Raw genomic sequence first — 20,581 nt, forward strand, 5'->3', positions numbered from 1 at the left:
GGGAGGCGGCGGCGTGGCGACAATGGTGTAATCCACCGCAAATGCAGCTGCTGTTAATTAAGGTTTCTGTGCCGGGGAGTGGACACAACGGACATGATGGGATGTCGCACGTTGACAGATTATGCGGTAGTCTCGGTGACTGTACTGTGGCTGGTGCGGCTGGAAATAGGTAAAAATATGGAAAGGAAAAAAGAGAAACCAAAATTCTATCTGACTTTCGCAAAAATACTCCTGCCTGGATTAAAACATATTTACTTGAATGAAGAGAGGTCGAAGGGCACCAATTAGGCCACAGCTTGAACTGTAGAAGAACAGTTAAATATTGAAAATTTACTCTTGACTGCTGAAGCCAAGATTCATACACTGTATGTATGAGTAGTAACAGCAGATTTTTAAAACATTCGATAACCATTTTGCCGTATCTAATCAACTAAGTAAGTCAACTAATTAAACAAGAATTTAGAGTCAACCAATTGTCAGTGGTTGGGTTTTTCAATTACAAGTCTAGAACCAAGACGAATATACATATGTAAATATGTACTTGCTCGTATGTATAGATATTTGTATGTATGTCCATATGTATGTTTAAAGGTATTTATATCGGACTGACCCACAATGAAATTAAATTTTGATATGGGTCTAGTTATTTGGCAGACACCCCCATAAGCTGCTCGCAGAAAACAAAAAAGTTCTGACTCTTGTCCGAAATGCAAATGCGTGCGAGTCCAGCAATATCTGGATTCTTAGCCACCTCCAAAACGGATCTGTTGACAGCATCGCACATACTTACCTACCTACTGAGCCCTTTTTAAATATGCATGAGCACCTTTTTCGGCCGCTCTTGGCTGCTTTTGGCCGCTTGTGTTGGCACACTCGGCTCATACTTGCCAGCAGCAACCTTATTTCCACGCCGCAGAACACCAACTAAAGGGAGTATGGGTGGGAATGGATGGAGTGTTAGAGTGCAGACCCCAAATAAATTTATTGCAGCACTTGAAAAGGACAACAACAAAAACCTAATGGAACTAAGACCTTGGAATTATGGGTATTATCTGTTTCAAATGTTGATTGCAAGTGTTTGATGTTCGCTTAAAGTTCCACGATCAACGGGATCAATTCCAACGTCATCATATTGGGGATAGGCCTGATAATTACTAAACTTTAAGTAGTTCTTAAAACCACTAAGGCCCCTCAATTACTAAACTTCAAACACAGCCTATTGAGGCATTGAGCTTTAGCTAATAGACTAGCTACTATACAACTAAGCAGATATACAACAATTTTTAAATTGATACAATTGATACAATACAATTAGGCATTACTAAGGAAAAGTAGTAGACTTCTCAAGATCAAGGGCAAAAACAAATAAATTTGGAAACGAACTGGTGCCCCATGCAGCATATTCTAAACGTGGGGGAACGTTGGGAGTTGCTTCTGCGACCGCAACTGTACATTTATAGAGACAGAAAATCAGTCAAAACGTGTAGTCGGGCGCTGCGTAGCGACCGAAAATGGATTCGTTACTTTTGGCTAATAATGATCATGAATATATGTATATACTTTATGGGGTAGGAAACGCTTCCTTCAGGGCATTACACACATCCATTTTCACCACAAATCTAAAATACCCCTATACTCATTTTGAATATCGGGTAGAAATAGGATACATTTTCGTTTGATGGAATAGAGTAGTAGCTGTTAAAATTAAGCAACCAAAGAAGAAACTGCCTTGCAAGCAAGCACTGTCGACGCTCTTCTCCTATCCTACCAGCCCTTAAACATTCCCCGACTTTTGGAAGAACTGTGCTTCGGTCGTAACGTCCAGCTGGAATTCCAGTCCACAGTACTTCCACAGCGTCACAGTACTGAAGTACACCGACACCATCGGGGAACACCATCATCGGTGAGGGAGGTACATACATATGTATGTACATACATATGTTTGTCGCGCGTGCCTCTAGGTGTGGGATGATCAAAGGCTTGACGCTTTTGTAATGAATGTCGGATGGTGTTTTGTTAATCTTAAATGCTGTTCCAGCCACAGAGCGTTTTCTGACATAGGCATCGCGCTGGGACAGAGGTCCTGAGTCCTGCGTGCCAATACTGAAGCACACCTGCCGCTTTCAAGCTCCGAAAATGTCTGTTGATTTAATTTTCTTCTTCGAATTTATGTTTGTGTTGCTGTTGCTTAGGCACGTGTGTGAGAGTGAGTATATTTTTGTGTACTTTCGAAAAAGTGCTACACAAAGAAAACGTGCAAAATGCCTCAAAAGATGCATGTGGAGTTGAGTTGGAGGAGCTGGCAGCATCGTCATCCTGTTCTGTTTCTGGTTGCTTTTGTTTTTGCTTTTGCTTTCGTTCCGCTTGTTTGCCATTTCGCTTTTGAAGTCCCCAGTGACACCCAGGCACCCACGCAGGACAATACGAGTAAATATACATACCCATACGGCAACACCAACAGCAGCGGGAAGCTTGGGAAATGTAGAGAAAATGAAAATTAAATGAACTTGAAATTTTGAGCGACTAGACGCAGGACCTGTACCGGAGCAGAGCAGAGCGGATAGTTTAAGGTACTGTACGTATTACTGCGATCTGCACACAGGCTAGGCTAGTACGCGTGACTACTTAGCTTCTTTAAACCTAATTTTATGATTTATCCTATTATTTTCAGACTACATGAACCACTTAGTAATGACTGATTCAGGTGTGGGTAGGAGGTGAGGAGTACTTTTACGAGTATTTATTTTCCATCCAATTCAATTTTTTATATTTTTTAATAACAAGACAGAGGCAATATAAACATTACATGTACATTACAAAGTATGTTAATTTTTCTGTGAAAAGTAACATCAGCAGTACAAAGGTCTAATTGCGGATAACCATCAGCACACTCACTTCGTCCAATAAGTTTTGAATACTATAACGGGTGCCTGGAAAAGAAGTAGGAAAGTGCACTTATGTACAAGCTGGCAGTCAATGGTCGATTGATAAATGTCTTACCTTTCTCGATCTCAACCATGTCACCGATGTTTAATATGCAGTGATCATCTTCCTCCACTTCCGGGACACTGCAGTCCATGCCAAATTGTCCAAAAAGAACAACAAATTTCTAATCCAGGAATAAATGAGAAGCGTTGAGAAACAGATATCAAAGAATCTGTCAAGTACATACCAGGGAAAAGCCCTTAGCCCGTTTCTTCTCTCGCTTCTGTGACGGCTGGAAGCGCATATACCCCACAGTCGCCTTGTCCTTGGTGTCGTAGAAAGCGTACTCAATGTCGTCCAAGTTGGTGAACACTAATTCACCGACAGTAGCTGCAAATGCAAAATTAAGCCAAGTTTAATTCCGAGATCAACAAATTACAGATTGCGGACAATAAAAGAAATACGAGATTATATCTTCTCCAATGCATAGATTGGTTCAGTGATATACTTACAGACACTCTTTCCTATTCGGTTCCCGCTGCTGTCTTCCATACTGAATGTTGGCTGATTGCTACTGTAGCCTCGTAACCAGTTCATGAGTTGCATGGAAGCAGCCTGGTGGTTATCCGAAACGCTTGGACTTGGTGTCGGAGGAATTGGTGCTACTGGATCGAGATCGCATTCCAACTGCGGCGCCTGTTTCTTATTTTTTCGCCCTTTTTTTTTAGGGACAGGAGCTGGTGGAGGCATTGAGGCAGCCGCTTCTGACTCTGGCTCCGTTGCCACCTCGACCGCTTGGCTTTTCTTATTTTTTTTGTATTCACGTTTCTTAGTTGTTTGTACGGCATTTGTATCATTATCTTCCCACCTTAGAGGCGCGACTCCCAGAGAACTAGATTCAGAAGGTTCTTGGGGTTCAAAATCTTCTATAACTGCTTGGAGGGGCTCTTGTGGAAGCCGGGGTGTACTGCTGCACAATGGTGGCCTATTTAGCAAAGACGTTTTGGTTACTCTCGACACACTGGACTTCTTCTTCAAGGACGGTTTGAATGTTTTCTGTTCATTTACATCCATGGAATTACGGACGAAGGCAAACTGCCTGGGATCTGAGACGGTATGACACCAAGTGTTCTTAAATGGTACCTGACCACGCCGGGACCGCCGAAGGGCTGCGAATAACCGAAAAAATTGAATGAAAATATTGCAATATCATATCGTTTGGTACTACTTACAAGATTCATTGAAATCCACTTCCACTTCATTATATATCACGGAGTCCCTTAAATTGTTTAGCTCTCTTTTTGACTTTGATTTAGCACGCGGTGCCCGCGCCAAGGGTTTCTTAAATACCACCGCTTCCTTCTCTACGACGGCTCTGGCCTCAAACTCAGACTCAGGCTCAGGCTCAGGCTCATTGGTTCTACGTGTCAGAGCCTCGAGTGCGGCCCGACTTGTACTGGGCTGATCATCCGTCACGGCAGTGAACTCTGACATTGAAGAAACTACAGTATTGATGGGCAGGACTTCCTTGTACGCGGATCGCTGATCTGTAGTCGCATCATCATCCATAGTGTTACCTGCCGGCTCAACAATATCTTCCTTCTGATTAGCCATCCTTGATAAGCGTCGGCTTCTGTTCTTAGACATGCGGGATACAACCGTCTCGTGTATTTCCTCTGCCTCATTTTTCTCTGGGGACCGCTTGCTCCTTCGTCCGTTCCCATTGGTTATCCGATCTGACTGGTCATCAAATTCCGCCCTTTCCTCTGAAGGAAGGGGAGAAATTTGCTCTTTTCTTCTATGTCGGACACTAGATTTGGATAGCCGAGGCTGTGCATCAGAAGACATCGTAAAAGAGCTCTTCCCTTGCACATCTACCCCATGCTCTTCAGTTTTGTCATTATACTCTGGCGGAGGGGGAGCAATTTCATCCAAAATATTCTTCTGCCCATTCGACTGGGAGCGGGATTTGTCTCCATCATCCACATCCTGCGCGGTTGCCAAGACCTCATCAAAATCGGACTTGCTGCTGTGGCGTAGATCCCGCAAACATTGCGAATATCTGAGTGAACGAGGGGGTGGTGGAACAATTGGAATTTCCTCCTCACCAACGTCATGGCTTTGCATGCTCCTGGCACCCCCTGGAGTAGGCTCTTGGCAGGTCTCACCTAACCTTAACTGCTTCTCCGGTGACACCGAGTCGAGATCTTCCACTTCCGAGTTACCCTTAGTGTAAAGGCTACGTTTGCAGTAGTTCCTGGATGATTTTCTACGGATTTCCATAGTCTTTGCGAGCGCCATATAGTTAATAAGCTCTGCTGTCTAAAATTTGAATAGAAACCATTATTTGTCCTTTTTTGTTTTCGATTACCTACCATTGGAGCCTCACGACGTCTGGATCGTGAGGGTCGCTCCCGCCGATCTTTGGACTGCCCGCGGCTCTCCCTTTGGGAATTGTCTTTAAAGCCGAGGGGAGCTGGCGGTGGCATATCCGTTGCCTCCTCCCTATAATCAAGTTCTTCGTGCTGTACAGATACAGAGCTGGGCAATGGCTCGGTTTCTGTTTCTGTTGTCAGGTTCCTGCGGATTAGCTCCCACTGAATATTCTGCTCCAGAACCTCTTGCTGCTCTGCACTATGCTTTCTATGCCCATTCAGCGGATACACCCTGCCGAGAGAGTTTCTCTTGCGCAGATCAAGAATCTCATAGTTGCTCATCCGTTGCAGCTCCTTGGCAAACTGTTCACCATTGATTGGGGCACTAGGCGCCTTGTTCAGCCTGGGAGCAGTTGCACCTTTGGACTTTGACTTGCTTGATTTATTCGAGCGGTGTAGGTTGAGAAGTTTTATGGAACTTTCCTGGTCATCAGATGGCTGCCGATTGTTGCGCTTGCGAATGCGGTTCTGCCTGGTAGTATTACCACCGGTCGGCGCCAGGTTCAAAGCACACCCGCTTGGCTGTTCGTCGCTTTCATCATCGGTCAAGATTGCGTCCAAGTCCTCAACAATTTGAGGTGTTCTGTGAGAGGAAACTGTCTTCGACTTTAACGACTTGTGGGTACCAGCAGATGCTGTTGGAGAACTTGATTCGGGAGTACCAACAGTTACTGTTCGAGCTGCTGCAGCTCCGGCTTGTGATACAACCGGTGAATGTGTTTGTGCCAAAGGCCTAACTGCATCTGGCTTGGGACTAAAGGCTCCACCTAATGGTATAACTACCACGCTGCTATTCCTCGATAGATTGTGCACAATTTCGGCTAGCTGTTGGGACTGCTGGGGCTGTGTTTCCGGTACATAGCACTCCTCCACCGGTGCCGATACCCGTTCACATTGGTGCAGACTGTTGGTAGTACCTGGTGACAGAAGAGTATCTAAACGTCTCACACGCACCACTGGTTTCTTTGATAGTGAAATATTTGGCGACGATGGCGATGGCAACAATTGCGCAGGTATAGGTCTCTTTTCAACCGTATAAGTCCGATGCCTTTCAGAGGGAGTCAATGGACGTGATACCGGGCGCGGGGATGGTGCATCCCCCTTGTGGTCCATCTGCACCATACTATTTTCAAACAGGGCAAACCTTTGTTCACAGATTTCAGCGATTTCAGCAGCAAAGGCTGCATTCGAAGCTAGTCTATTTATGGGCTGTGGATCTGAAGCCGGCTGTGGCTGTGGCTGTGGCTGTGATAGTGGCCGAGACTGTGGTTGATTCTCAAGAATTTTGTCATTGCAGTTTGGAGTGCTGCTTATTTCTGGCACCTACAAGAATAATAACATAGACTAAATTACCAACATATTGGAATTGATTCTGTTGTGACTTACAAAAGGAAATGGACTGGAGGAGCTCCGAGTTAGATTAGCTGCGTCATCAAAGTCTTGCAAGAGTTGACGACGGCCGCAACTCTGCGACCGCCTGCGAATAGCATGGCGTCGTAGCTTATCAGAGCCAGGAACATGGCCGCCTGTGCCACTACGTCTGGCAGGATGCCGACGGGCGGGCGAGGGTGAATTTCTGCCTGACTGGGGCGGCAGATTCTCATAAGATGCCACGTTTGGAGGTGGATGTGCCACGTCCGAAGCGGGGGTCTCGTTCGCTGCTAGAATGTTCGCATTGGCATTACCTAATTCTTGTAAAGGCATCAATTTGTTCCCCTGAGTACCTTCTGATTGTGGCTTCCGTATGACCGGTACATCAAAATCCAGGTCAAAGGAGAAGTTCCCAAAGACGAGGTCATTCTTGGGCTTTTGAGCTTCCGCTGCCTTGCGCTGCAAGAATGCGGCAAGCTTCTGTGAGTTTGTAATAGGCTCGCTTAAAATATCGTCCAACTCAAGCGCTGTTGTATCTTTCTTGGTTTTCGACCTATGTACAGCCAATGAGAAAAACATATTTTATTGCTGAACTCTCAGTCTTGGTCCCTTAGGGGCAACATACATTTTACTGCTCTACACTTTTCATTGGTTATTGATGAGTTTAAACAATACGTTTCCGGCTTAACTTAGTATATACTTCTGAAATTTTAACACAATTTTTAAATTCCGACACTGACGCCATAAGATGATAGTGATACCAGACGCGGGCCACAAACGGCGCTGCCTGACGATGATTTCACCATCGATATAAAATATTAAAAATTATCGATACATCGATATATACTTTTCATTTGTTTATCTGGTTTATTAATAATGAATTTTGATAATATTAATGTTCCGCAAAAACTGGTACCTGACAACTACTGGCAGCTGGGACTGGCAGCGCAACGCCCCAAGCAGCGTGGATTCAAAGAGCTCCTTGAAAAGGTAAACAATACTGATTAAAACTAATATGTAAATATTCTCAAAATCATGAAATGTAATTGCAGCGAAAATTGCCAGCAAATGGGTGGCCTGATGAGCATATTGAAGAGCTGGTGCACCAAATAGCGTCATTGGACAGCAACAACTTTCCTCACAAAGTGGGATTAGGCGAGCGGGAGGCGCGCATCACTTGCCGTACGTAACGGTTCAGTTAGGTGTCATCTGAAAGATTAATACATATTTTACCTTGCCCCACGCAGGACTTGTGTCCCGACGTCACTACAACTTTGGACATGGCATAGGACGCTCTGGCGATCTGCTAGAGGCACAGCCCAAAGCAGCTGGTTCCACTCTGCTCGCACACCTCACGAATGCACTGATCTTGGATCTAATGCAGGGCCTTGGCCTGCCCAGCTGCAGAGGATGTTTTCTGGTGCCGATGTGCACCGGCATGACCATCACACTGTGCCTGCAGAGTCTGCGCAAGCAGCGTCCACAAGCCAAATATGTCCTCTGGTCACGCATCGACCAAAAGTCGTGCTTTAAAGCCATTACGGCCGCGGGTCTAGAGCCCGTGATAGTCCCTTGCCTGGTGCAGCATCAAGCTCTAAGCACTGACATAAATGCATTCCAACAACAGATTGAGGATCTAGGTGCCGAAACCATCCTATGTCTTTACACGACCACAAGCTGCTTTGCTCCACGAAACAGCGATAGCATCGTTGACATTGCCCAGCTGGCCAAGCGCTGCAACCTTCCCCATCTCGTGAACAATGCATATGGGCTGCAGATCAGTACCATCTCGCGACAGTTGGAACGGGCCCAGCGATTGGGCCGCATTGACTACTTTGTGCAGAGCAGCGACAAGAATTTCCTGGTACCCGTGGGTGGTGCCATTGTGGCCAGCTTCAACCAGACCCTTCTGCATCTGGTGGGCAGTAGCTATGCGGGTCGAGCGAGTGGTTCTCAAACGCTGGATGTCTTCATGACGCTGCTGTCACTGGGACGGAGCGGCTACCAATCGTTGGTCCAGAAGCGGGAGGATAACTTTAATTATCTCAAGGAACAGCTAATTGCATTCGCACAAAGTCATGGCGAACAGGTTATCGAAAGCAGGGAAAACTTCATATCGTTGGCCATTACATTGGGAACTCTCTGTGTCGCCACGGGTCAAGGGTCAAGTATTACACAGCTGGGATCCATGCTGCACATGCGCGGAGTCTCTGGGGTGCGCGTAGTGATCCCCGGTCAGAAGAAAACTATAGATGGACATGCATTCTCAGGTCAGTTCGAAAATACATATTTGCGGGTAATGGAGTGTTGATATTATTTGGAGTCGTTCTATTCAGATTTCGGTTCCCACCAGACGAACCTGGAAATCCCTTATCTCACCGTGGCGGCTGCCCTGGGCATCACTCAAGAAGAGATTGATAAGTTCTTTAAGATCTTTCACAAATGCTGGACGAAATTCAGCCAGTCGCTCAGCGAAAATAAAACCAAACAATAATCAGTATTATTTAATTCCTTTATTTATTTATTTAATTAGCATTAAAGAAACTATAGGAGCCGAAAAAAGAAAGCAGTAATGTGGAAGTGACGAATCCCAAGCAGGACAGCCTTTGAGCGAAATGGTAAAAATTTAAATTTTTTGGCACAGGCACATCGAGCAAAAACTCCTATATCGAACCTACCAGCGAGACGTACACTTGATAAACGCATACTATTGCCGCAATGCCGCAAACTATACACAGTGGGGAATAATATGAAATATTGAATTATTGAAGATGCTTTACGTGCCAGCAGGTTGGTCCTCTACAAAATATGTATGGTATTCAGTTCAGAGAGGACTATTTAAAACTTCTACAAGCCTAACTTCTTAATTTTCCGGAGAAATGGAGTTGATGGAGCGGTTATCTCAAAGAACCGAACTTAATCCGATTGAAAACCTACGGTCAATCGTGAAACGACGGCTTGAGCACTACGAATAAGCGCCATCTAACCAAGGCGATCTCTGGGGATGTGTAGATTCTCAATGCAATCGTATTCCAAAAGATATTTTTGGGAATTTGATAGAGAACATTCAAAACCGTATTAAAAAAGTAATATCTAACCATACTATGCACAAAATGTTGAGTATGTACTCACTTTTGCTCCCCTTTGTATAAAAAATTGACAGTTCATATGGATAACTGCGCGTATATATTTGTACAATTATACTCGATACTCAAGAAGAATATAGGTCAAGAATTAGATCTGTGAGAACAGTGGACATTTGTAACACACAGAAGGAAGCGTTTCCGACCTAAATATATATTCTTGATCAGCATCAACTGCCGAGTCGATATAGCCATGTCTGTCTGTCCTAGATCTCATAGACTATAAGACTATAATTTTGTATGCAGACTTCCGCGATATCACATTCTTACAAGTGTATTTGAGCATTTTGCCACAGCTCTTTAGATCTGATTATTATTATAGCCAGAATGAAGAACTAAATTTGCAGTGGCAACGCAACGCCTTCCACGCCTTACTCATTCCCAGCCAGACTGACTGGCTAGATGAGTATAAAACATCCTGCTGTCATCTGGACGAAAGGCATGGATGGGATGTATATCCTTGTTAAGGGACAACAAAGCTACCCCCTGCGCTAAAATTTTCTTTTTGAAAATACATTAAAATTTTAATTTTTTTTATTTATATTTACAAAAAGTCCGCGAGGTTGCATCTCTGATCAGTGAGCATCATTTTGAGTGCCGAAACTTGCGGCGCAGGAACTGAGTGCACCACTTTGGTCAGCTGGTATCTTGGCCTATCTTGCACCGCGACTAAGAATTATCACGAAAATCTAAGTATCAATGCATTAACACCCTCGGCTTAGGATAAGCAATTCTAAATATAGATAAAACAATTGGATGAGCGTAGTCTTCGTAAGTCTTAGGTACGACTATGAGTAACTAGCTTTCATTATCTTTTATTTTGTATTGATACATAACAGCAGTTGCCGATCGGAAGCTGGTGTTTGTTATAATGTAGTTTCAATAAATAAAAATATATATATTTACATAAATAACACAAATAAATGCAGAGATTTATTTTGAGAAAAATATAGTATAATATAATATAGATTAATTATTTTAAAAAATAAAAACAGCGCAGGTGTTAGTATTGTGGTCCTTTAACAAGGATATGCAATAATATTGTCGAGCATTCTAACACAAGCCGTAAATTCCTGTTGAATTTTATTTTAAAATAATCATTATTTTTGAGTTTTATTTTTTTTATCAAGAATAATGATTAAGTCTAAGTTTTATGAAATTACTCAAAAATAATGATTATCAGTGAAGAAAAATTTAAATATAATCATTACCAAGTAATTCTTATTATATTACTTATAATTATTACGGTCTCTGAACGAAACCCATAGCCATGACTTTCGCAACGCTTGCGATTGAAACAGGCGAGGCGGAGAAGCTCGTTCTGAAATTTAAGCTACAGGGGGGCTTCTTACTGAATAATCCAAGAAAAATGTTACAATCATTCGGAATGTCGGAATGTACGGGAGAGTATATTTAGTTGCCTGTACATAAAACAATTGGGTAAAAATCGAACATGCTTTTAACGACCTACTTACGGTAAGTAAACCTATCTACTATTGCTGTTGCTGGGCTGGTTTTCCTTGTCGCGATGCGACTCGCGACCCTTCCTCTCCAGGCGCTGATTCATTTGGAGCTCGATCTTGGCCAACGACAATTCGTACTCGTGCTTGATGCGGTCGTACTCTCGCTTCATGTGCGCCTCTTTGTCTTCTGCATAGAGCTTGTAGTTGTGGGCCGTCCGTTTGGCACTCTGATATCGCTGGTGCGCGGATCGCATCGCCTCCTCATGGGTGTCGCGCAGCATCTGCAACTGTTCGCGCCAATGCTGTTCCACCTGCTCCACAGACTGCTTTTGTGCGTCCCACTGAGCCATCACTGCCTTCATTGACTTGCGCTCAGAGTCGATGCTGGCATGTTGTTCGTCCAGAGTCCGTATGAGCTCGGCTATGCGCTGGTTCTTTGCCTGGAGCTCGCTGCGACATTTTTGCAGTATGGCCTGCTGCTTCTCTTCCTTGGCCTCCAGCATTTCTCCGATCTTTTCCCGCTCCGCCAGTATGGTTTGCTTGAGCAGCTCGACTTCGTTCTGGCGCTGCTGGAGCTCGCCGCAGACCAGTTGGTACTTGCGCTGAAGGGCGAGGTTTTTCTCCTCCATCTGCTGCAGGCGGGGAGTGAAATTCTTCAGCTCCACCGCAAACAGTTTGGCCATTTCGTCACGCACTCGCTGCTCGATGCGCTTGATTCGCTCTTGGTTGAGCTCTATCGAGGGCCCCCCCGGCGAACTTTGCGTCTTTTTCTGATGATCGGCCTTCGCATTCGCCTCTTCCTGCTGTAAAATGTATTCCTCCATTTTCTTGGCCTTCTCCTTGAGCTCATTGAGGAGACTCTCCTGCTCGATGGACTGCTTAATTTTATCCTCGAGTTCAATCTGGAAGGCCTTGGACTGCTCCAGATCCTCCGAGAGCTGCTTTAAGTCTTTGGCCTGCCTTGAGTTAATATTCTGAAGCTTGAGCATTTGGATCTCAGCCTGAAAGAGGCCGCATTCATCATGTAAAAGTATACGTATACAGTAGGCGCGAACAGACACTTACCTTTGCGATTTCGGAACACTTTTCCACACATCTACTGCAGTTCGCGGAGCTCTCCTTGGCCACTGCGGCCACCTCTTCGCACTTATCTTGCTCACATTTTTCGCGCAGGGTCTGCAGCTCTCTCTGGTGACTGACCTTCTCCGTCTCCAGAATGCTCGCCAGCTCCTCCGACTTGAGCTCGGCAATTTGCACGGTGCGCTGGAGATTGGCCAACAGCTGTCGTTGCTCCTGAAGCTCCTTGACAGTGTCCAGGTCGCGTAGCTTGCGAAGCTCATAGCTGAGGGTATCCTTGTCATTGGCAATGTCTGCGTAGAGTTTCTTTAGCCGTTCCACCTCGCTTTGGGCATCCTTCAGCAGGATCTTGTGTCGTTCCAACTCCAAACGAAGGTTGTCCGTTGTGTCGCGAGACCGCAGCTGGCGGTTATCCTGCAGGAGCTGCTCATAGTTCTGTTTGAGGTTATCTTGCTCTTGGTTCACCCTCTCCAGATCCATCTGAACCTTTTTCAGCTGGTTGTCGATCTTCTGGCGCTGCTCATTCACCGCATCCCGCTCAGCCATCAAAGCTTTCACCTCGTCCTGCAGTTTTAAATCAATTTTAGACCTATGTTCCAGCTCCTCCAGCTCCTGTTGCATGTTCTTAATGCGGCTCTCCAGCCGCATCTTGTCCTCTTTTAGTGTGGCAAGCTGCACCAGGGACTGGTTCTCCTGCCCGCGAAGGAGGCGCAGCTCGTGGTTGCGCTCTTCCAACAGCTTTTCCAGCTTGCGAACTTCCTCCCTCATGTTCTTGAGATTGCTCAGAGCTCGGTAGAGCTCCTGCTTGATGTGACCTATGCGATCGGCGGGATTAAGCGGCGTGCCCCCTACCAAACGCGTCGAGGCAGCCCGTGGGCTGCTTCCGTCCGTTTGGTTTTGCATCAACAGTGTATCCATCAGATCCAGCTCTGCTGTGGTCCCACTAAGATGCCCGTTCAGGAGGGCTATGGTCTGCTCCATGGCGGCGATCTTGGCCTCCAACTCTCTGATGTACTGCTGCTGTCGCGTGCACTCTTGCTCGTAGTTGGGCTTGCTACCAAGCTGCTGGCACCGACTCTGGGCCACATCTAGAGCTCCGTTCAGCTCATTTATCGTGGCTGCTTTTTCTCGTAGAGTGGCATCTAGCTTGGACTGCAGTGCGTTGTAGCGAGCGGTCATTTTTTCCAGTTCGTTCTGTTTTTTGTTCAGCTGATCTGAGCTTTGGCTCAGCTGCTCCTGCAGAAGTTCGCACTGTGCTCGATTATGCTCCTCCAACATCCTAATGCGAGAGTCCGCGATGCGATCGTCACGCTTGTGGACATCACGCTCCACCATGTCATACTTGGACTTTAGATCGGAAACCATCGCCCGTGTCAACTCCAGCTCCCCCTCCAGCTGGGTGTTGTCCTCTTCCAGACGTTTCTTTTCATCACGCAGCTTCACCATGCTGCTCTCCTGGTTTGAGCACTTCGCTTTCGTATCCACCAGCAGCTCATGTGTATTCTGCTTCTCTCGCAATGCCCGGTCCAGCTCCGCCTGCAAGATGCGAACGCGCTTTTGCTCTTCATCCAGCTTATTCAGAGCATCTTTGGCTTGCTGACTGATATGATCGCGCTCGTGAGACTTGGATTCCAGCATCATTTTTAGCTTGTGAATTTCGCTGGCATGCCGATGGTGATCCTCCTGTGGCTGTACACCTTGAACGGGGTGATGGTGATGCGGCTGTTCGGGCAACAAATCTGACTGGTAATTCGTAGTCGAATCGATTGTACTTTCGTCATCATCCAGATCATCGAAGGCATTCTCCAACAAGTTGCCCAGCTAAAACCGCAGAGTAATAATGTATGTTTTATTTTTTTTTAATTTAATATTTACGCACCTCCTCGTCGCGCCGTTTCTGATCCTCTAGAGCTTCTTCTTCTTCTTGACGCTCCAGTGTCGAACTCACGTTTAAGGGCTCAGCCCCCTGAAAAAGGCTCATGCCCGGCGTATTCATGTTCATTTGTTGTCTGAAACAACCCGCGCCAATGCAGCAGCCGCTGGCTTTTTTGTTTTTGTTAGAGCTGGAGAAACAACGATGTTAACGATTTATCGTTGAAATATACCGTCCGACCCTCAGGAATATACCAAAATATACTGGCTCATTTTAAAAATATACCGTAAATATACTGACTGAATTCAAGTTCTATTTTACATATTCCTAGTTTTTGATATTCCGTCGAATATTATTAGCTAGATAATACAATTTGCCATGCCCACATAATTTTAGACGATTTATGATTCAGTTTGTTTCTTAACTGGCTTATTCTTAATACTTGCTTTTATTGGATCTTGTCTAAAAAAAGATTTTAGGTCAAAACAAAAAAACGAAAGAGGATAGTCGTACATATTGCTCAATTTAGAGATTCCGTTGAATAATTCTGGCTAACTAAAATTCTTAGTACTGCCCACATAACTTTAGGCCGTTGATAAAAACATTTTCTTCAAGATTGGCTAGTTTTTAGTCCTTGCTTTTATTGTATTTTGGCTAAAACAACAGTCGCAATGTTTCTGGTATTTAAAAAATTATGCGTGTATAGCCCTTGTATACCCTATTTCGTTAATTTAATATGAAGATCCTATTTTCTAAACTGTTTTAAAAACGTAATTAACAAAGATAACAAACAAAATGATATTTTTTTTGACATTTTAATGCATATGATTATTATCTTGTATATCCTTATACCTATATATACCTTATACCTATTCTTGGTTTCTGTAGAAAGAGGATGAACTGCAAAATATATTTGAAATATGTTTAAAACAGATACTAAATTGTTTTTTTATTAATTGTATCCTGGGATGACAAACATTTTCTCAACTCTATAATATCCATTTCGCCCAGGGTATGCCCAGAAACATTTTGCGTAAAACCAAACAGTATTAAAAAAAATATCGTAAAATATATGTTTGATAGTTATCGTAATATCGTTAGTAATGAAATTTCTAACTCACTTCTCTAGGACACAGACGCACCTCCTTGTCCTAGTACACCTTGTGACATACGTGTAAGAATCATGTAGAAATGCCATTTAGAGTTGCTTCCGAACCCCTATCGAATAGCAATTTGACAGAACGAATTATGTTGATTTTTTAGATCAGCTTCTGAAACGAAAAATTCGAAAACAGTCCCGTTTGATACTTTGTACAAATATGAATACTCTAGACGGATTTTTTCTTTTTTCAATTTTTTTCAGTTTTATTAATTTTATACAGACTGTCCATTCATAAACGCACTTATATTGGGACATTTATCTAATTTCTCGGCATCTATTTGGAAAACCTTGGACAATCGTTTCCAACTTTGCGCATCAAAGTAGTAGAAGGTGCCGCGCTCTTTTGTACCATTTTTTTCATATTGATTAATGCCAGGAATTCGAGTTATCCATATTTTCTCTTCCACATGATACCGCCACTCGCGACTATGCCTGAATAAAAGAAACCAAACCAGCGATTAGGAAATATTACATTAAAAATTAATAAAACGTAATCACGTACAATTCAGCAGCTGCCATCAATTGCATGATATCGCCGATATTTGTGTAGAAGAGGAAGAAGAGCAGATCCTCTTGCAGCTTTTTCAGTACCGGCGCCGTAAGCTTATCTCTTATCGCAAAATTGATCAGATATTCGGGTGGCACGTTGAACTCAACGTCTTGTGCTCTAAGAAATAATAATTCAATTAATTTAAGTATAAACAAACACCACTTTCCGAACACTGATTTTTCTGCTAATCTTTAAATTGGTATTATGTTTAGGGCGGTTGTGGTTTTTATTATCTATTTCTATCATCTATTACATAGATTAGCATGGACCCACAAGATTAATATTGATATTTGTTTTAGTAGATATTCCCACCATATGGCGAAATATGAAATGTTTCACCGACGTGATTTGATTGTGTGCTGTGTCTCAGGTATTTTACATCAAATCCAAAACTTTCATTATAATTTAACCAATATGATCTAAAATGAAATACATCGACCCACCTGCAGGGCTGTTCCACGAACGGTCCAGCGAATGTTGTATGCAAGCTCTCTTGTGAATTCAGGTTCAAGCCAAGACCCGTCAGATCCGTACCCAAAGAGAGCGTTACCAGGTTGGGATCTGTTTCGGCGGCCCGTATGAACGTCAGCAGGCCTACCATGCCGAACTGATTGTTCACCATGGTCGCTGGTATGTTTGTGACCTTGCCTGCGGTTATGGGTGGGAGATAAGGGCCATTAATGTCTAACCGAACGCAGTGTTAAATGTTAAATTCAGTGGCAATACTCACCATCCGGCGATGTTTGGACGCCGCTCTTCACAAGTTTATCATTGCTGGAATTATCGTTCAGATGCTCGCCGACACCACATCCACTGCCGCCAACGCTGCTTCCGCTACCACTGCCCAGGCCGCCGCCGACTCCCATCATGGCATTGCTGCTTGTCACGCTGTTGACACCACTGCTACCCACCAATCCACCGTGCGAGCTGCCAACGGAACCAATGGCTCCACTGCCGCCACCACCACCACCGCCGACCACAACGCCGCCCAGTCCACTGCCGACTGCGCCAAGACCATTGCCGCCTACAACGCCGACGCTGGTACCACTGGTGCCGCTGGATCCGCTGACCACAATTGAGTTCATTGCCTTTTCCGTGCCGTCCAGATGGTTATCTGTGACTCCGCCCGTGGCGGAGCCGCCAGAGCCAACGCCACCGCTGTTGCTGCTCCCCACTGCGTTCGTTGTGCCATCCGAGTTTTGAGTGCCCGGTAACGCAGGGAAGTCCTCGTTGGACATCGTGAACTCCGATTGCTCTGACGTCGGCTGCTTCACCATGCCAACTGAAAGCGAATCGAAAGCAAATTGAACAGAAAGTGTGGATGAGTGAAGTGCTTTCAGCTGGGAAGGCGTATCAATTTGTTTATCTAATGGCTACAACAGCACCGCTTCTCCAAATTAGTGACAGACAAATACTTTAGCATAATTATGTGGGCCAACAGAAACAGATCAAGCCAGTAGTAATCCGATCCGAACCGAACCGATACGATCCGATCAACAGACCGAGCCAACACACGGGATACAAGAGATACACAGGGTGCACAGAACACACGGGACACACATGCCACAAATAGTTATCGTAATTGTAAACATTAAATAATAATAAAAAAGAAGTGGATTTTGATTTGAACTCACAAGAGGTAAAGAAATTACCATAGGGTTTGCTGCCCGGCGGCTGGAGCGGATTCGATTGGGGCAGTGTTTGGTCGTTCTGGCCGCGCGACGTTAGCGACGGAAACTCCGTGGGATCGAGTAGGGCAGGTGTGGAGACATCAGCTCCACTGCCTCCGAACACGTGGAAGTTGTTCAATGGACCCCCACCGCCACCCGTTCCGTAGCCGCCGCGACCCGTCTGCATGAAGTTTCCCATGTTCGACTGTGGAACGGGAAAAAACAGAAGTCAGAAATCAGATGTCAGATGTCCGCAGAGGAAATCCTCCTGCAGGGGGCTTACCATGGGTCCACTGCCTAGCCCCTGCATGGCACGCCGCTCAACAAACTGGCGCTGTCCGAAAAGGTTCGCGTTTCGACTGCCGCTCGACAAGGCGGGCCCGCCAACCGATAGCTGCGCATTGCGGTTCGGCGATAACTGGGGCTGCTGCTGTGGCTGTTGTTGCTGCGTCTGCCCATAATTCGCTGCACCTGGATAAGAGTTGGCAAAGTCTGAAGCACTGGGTTATAACAAGATACTTGTTTGGAAATGCAGGCGTTACACTTGCTTACCGGTTTGGAACATGCCAGACGTGGGTGTTACATGGCCGGTCAGAGAGCTACCACCGAAGCCGCCCGTTGTCCGTCCAGCTAACGCCGCGTTCGCTATGCTTCTTGGGGGTTGTTGGAAATTTAAATTCGCCATAATCTGCAAAGGCAAAGAATCGCTTAATTAGCTGTTGGCTGGGTCAATCCCCATCCCCCACCTTTCCATGAACGGTATTATCTAAATTCATAGCACGATTGGGGCTATCGCGAGCGAGCCCATATGCGCCATACGAAGCGCCTCCAAAATCAGTGTCCTCTGCTGTACAAACAAAAGTTTGTTTATTATGACTCACTTCGGCTACAATTTGATAACTCCACACCACAGATAAACATCGCCCGCCGCTGAATTTGCACATCCGTATGTACATATGTATGCCTGATACAGGAGACACAATAAACAATAAACAACCCAATACTGTTGCCAGTTTTAGTTGAACACCATCCAAACCCAAGCCCGACAGAAAGATCATCTCCACAAAAAAGCTGAGCTTAACTCCAATAATGAAGTGAAGTGCTGCTGAAAGCGAGTAAACAGAAGCTGCAGGCTCGCTTTGCAGCACCTTTCGCTATAAGTTATAAGATTAAATGGCCGCCAGTCAGCTGTCAATGTGCAGAATATCAGAAGAGAGGCAACAAATAAAGCAGAAGGGCACACGCATACATATGTGTAGCACATAAAGGCTGGAGCAATTATTCGTGATTCTCTTTGGCCGTGGTACACATGGTATGCATGTACAAGTATGTATGCATGTACAATGGTGTAGGTGAAAAAGCCAGAACCAGAATGCGCGGCAGCAGGATGCCTATAGGAAAGACGAGGAGAAATAAGTGAAATGTAAAAGGATACTCCTGCACTAGTCTTTCGATCAATTATGGATGTAGGGAGTGCAGTGGGAAAAGGTATGCGATTCACGCTCGCACTCTCAGCACTCTTTCTGCCTTTGTTGGTGTTTGTGCGAGCGCAGCATTACCATTGTTCTTCAGGCCCAGCAGGTATGCGGCAGGCACCTGTCTGTCGACAGTACTGAGATATTACATGCCACTTATGTTTGCTTATTTTTGGTTTTTTTTTGGAAGCCAAGGCGTCTTGAGAGAGACTCTGATAATCGGGTTACATCGCCAATGCCATCTATTTTACGTGCGTATGTAACTTTATCAGCTGACCAGGCGGGAGCTTTTCAACACTACTCTGATGCTAACGGCGCTTACAACAAACACTCGTGTGTAGTTTTGGTCGCGAAGGCAAAATAGCCTTGGAACAACAAAACCACTTCTGCCTCTACCTCGACTTACCTAAATTAACGTTAGATGATAGTTCGCCTTCTTCCACTTCCACTGTTAATGTGTGCTTTCCACTCGCTTGCAATCGACTCGAACTGCTACCAACAACAACATACACTGAACCGATCGTTCTCACCGCATTTAACATTCCAAGGCGACAAGGTGGACGTCGTTGCTGTCGTCGTCGTGGTCCTGGCGCCGTATCCGTTTCGGCGGCACAGGGAAAAATGGGCCGAAGGGAGAGCAATTGGGCGATCTGCTGCTGCTGGCCTACGTTTATTCTGATGGGCAGTCGGAGGTTAGCGTTCAGCGTTGTTTGCGCGCTCTCACACACACACACACGAGAGAGAAGAGCGCGGCGGGCGGCAAATATTCAAACGGGACACACAGGATATATGTATTCCCTTTACACGCACACAAGCACAGCCCGATGCTGGCGATGATGCGCAAAGTGTAGTGGGTAGCGAGAGGAGAGGTTAGTTAGTATTTTTCCGCGCCGTGTCGTCCCTAAATATATTGCATATATATGTATGTGTATATGCTTCGTCTGTATGCAGCGTGGTCTTCGTCGCTCACGAGGGAAGGAGTACCGAAGGATGTTAATGCCTTTCAGAGGCAAAAAGTTTTCAATTTTCTGCGCCGCTGTGGGGTCCACAAATTTCACGTACAATGCTACACTTGGCAAAACTTCGCACTAAACTTGATGTCTGGGTATAACGTCTGGCTTACGCGTTTTAATGCAATTGTTTGCCTTGGTTTATGTATATTATTGTAGTGGTTTTATTTTGTAAGTAAATAATTGCTTGCTATTGCGCTGTTGTCTCTGCTTCTTTCCCTACTGCACAAGTACTGTGTCTGTGTGTGTCTGTCTTTGTTTTCTCAGTTCATTGAAATTTCACCCGAGCTAGCGAATTGGGCAAATTTCGCTGCGTGATTTGCGTATTTTTTACGCCTCTCACAGTTTAATGCACTTCGCTTCGTTGTAGGGAAACGTGTGTAATTTACTATTGATAGGCAATAAACAATTATTTAGCGCCCCAAAT

General features: G+C 45.1%; 4 protein-coding genes across 10 annotated transcripts; 1 reads left to right on the forward strand and 3 right to left on the reverse strand.

Annotated features, from left to right (window-relative positions):
* Positions 1-2,739: 2,739 nt before the first annotated feature.
* LOC6588083 lies at positions 2,740-7,435 on the reverse strand. Of its 3 annotated transcripts, none has more exons than XM_026986304.1 (9): positions 7,357-7,435; positions 7,085-7,284; positions 6,747-7,018; positions 5,301-6,683; positions 4,158-5,247; positions 3,438-4,094; positions 3,173-3,315; positions 3,001-3,109; positions 2,740-2,930 (listed from the first exon to the last, which is right to left on the reverse strand). In XM_026986304.1, coding segments are annotated over exons 1-9 (3,921 nt in total). In that variant the 5' UTR covers positions 7,359-7,435; the 3' UTR covers positions 2,740-2,865. The 3 variants fall into 3 exon arrangements, with proteins under 3 accessions (XP_026842105.1, XP_026842099.1, XP_026842095.1); XM_026986298.1 differs by having other exon boundaries at positions 6,747-7,021; XM_026986294.1 differs by having other exon boundaries at positions 6,747-7,284.
* Positions 7,436-7,590: 155 nt separating this feature from the next.
* LOC6588128 (O-phosphoseryl-tRNA(Sec) selenium transferase) lies at positions 7,591-9,239 on the forward strand. The gene is made up of 4 exons (XM_002014083.2): positions 7,591-7,721; positions 7,784-7,913; positions 7,979-9,001; positions 9,068-9,239. The coding sequence occupies exons 1-4, from the start codon at positions 7,608-7,610 to the stop codon at positions 9,223-9,225; spliced, it is 1,425 nt and encodes a 474-aa protein (XP_002014119.1). The 5' UTR covers positions 7,591-7,607; the 3' UTR covers positions 9,226-9,239.
* Positions 9,240-10,907: 1,668 nt separating this feature from the next.
* LOC6588184 (CAP-Gly domain-containing linker protein 1) lies at positions 10,908-14,419 on the reverse strand. 2 transcript variants are annotated; one of them, XM_026986317.1, is made up of 4 exons: positions 14,294-14,419; positions 12,403-14,235; positions 11,350-12,338; positions 10,909-11,295 (listed from the first exon to the last, which is right to left on the reverse strand). In XM_026986317.1, exons 1-3 carry the CDS (start codon positions 14,414-14,416, stop codon positions 11,361-11,363), a joined length of 2,934 nt encoding a protein of 977 aa, XP_026842118.1. In that variant the 5' UTR covers positions 14,417-14,419; the 3' UTR covers positions 10,909-11,295; positions 11,350-11,360. The 2 variants fall into 2 exon arrangements, with proteins under 2 accessions (XP_002014120.2, XP_026842118.1); XM_002014084.2 differs by having other exon boundaries at positions 10,908-12,338.
* A 1,212-nt stretch (positions 14,420-15,631) lies between these two features.
* On the reverse strand, positions 15,632-20,547 carry LOC6588188 (regulator of gene activity). 4 transcript variants are annotated; one of them, XM_026991163.1, is made up of 8 exons: positions 19,551-20,547; positions 18,222-18,357; positions 17,953-18,161; positions 17,634-17,874; positions 16,730-17,281; positions 16,443-16,647; positions 15,952-16,116; positions 15,632-15,881 (listed from the first exon to the last, which is right to left on the reverse strand). In XM_026991163.1, exons 2-8 carry the CDS (start codon positions 18,352-18,354, stop codon positions 15,662-15,664), a joined length of 1,725 nt encoding a protein of 574 aa, XP_026846964.1. In that variant the 5' UTR covers positions 18,355-18,357; positions 19,551-20,547; the 3' UTR covers positions 15,632-15,661. The 4 variants fall into 4 exon arrangements, with proteins under 4 accessions (XP_026846964.1, XP_026846959.1, XP_002014121.2 ...); XM_026991158.1 differs by lacking the exon at positions 19,551-20,547 and adding an exon at positions 18,416-18,469 and having other exon boundaries at positions 17,953-18,140; XM_002014085.2 differs by lacking the exon at positions 19,551-20,547 and adding an exon at positions 18,416-18,466 and having other exon boundaries at positions 17,652-17,874.
* Positions 20,548-20,581: the final 34 nt, after the last annotated feature.

Source organism: Drosophila persimilis, unplaced genomic scaffold (assembly GCF_003286085.1).
Source record: "Drosophila persimilis strain 14011-0111.01,24,50 unplaced genomic scaffold, DperRS2 tig00000000-arrow-pilon, whole genome shotgun sequence".
Classification (NCBI taxonomy): Eukaryota; Metazoa; Arthropoda; class Insecta; order Diptera; family Drosophilidae; genus Drosophila; species Drosophila persimilis.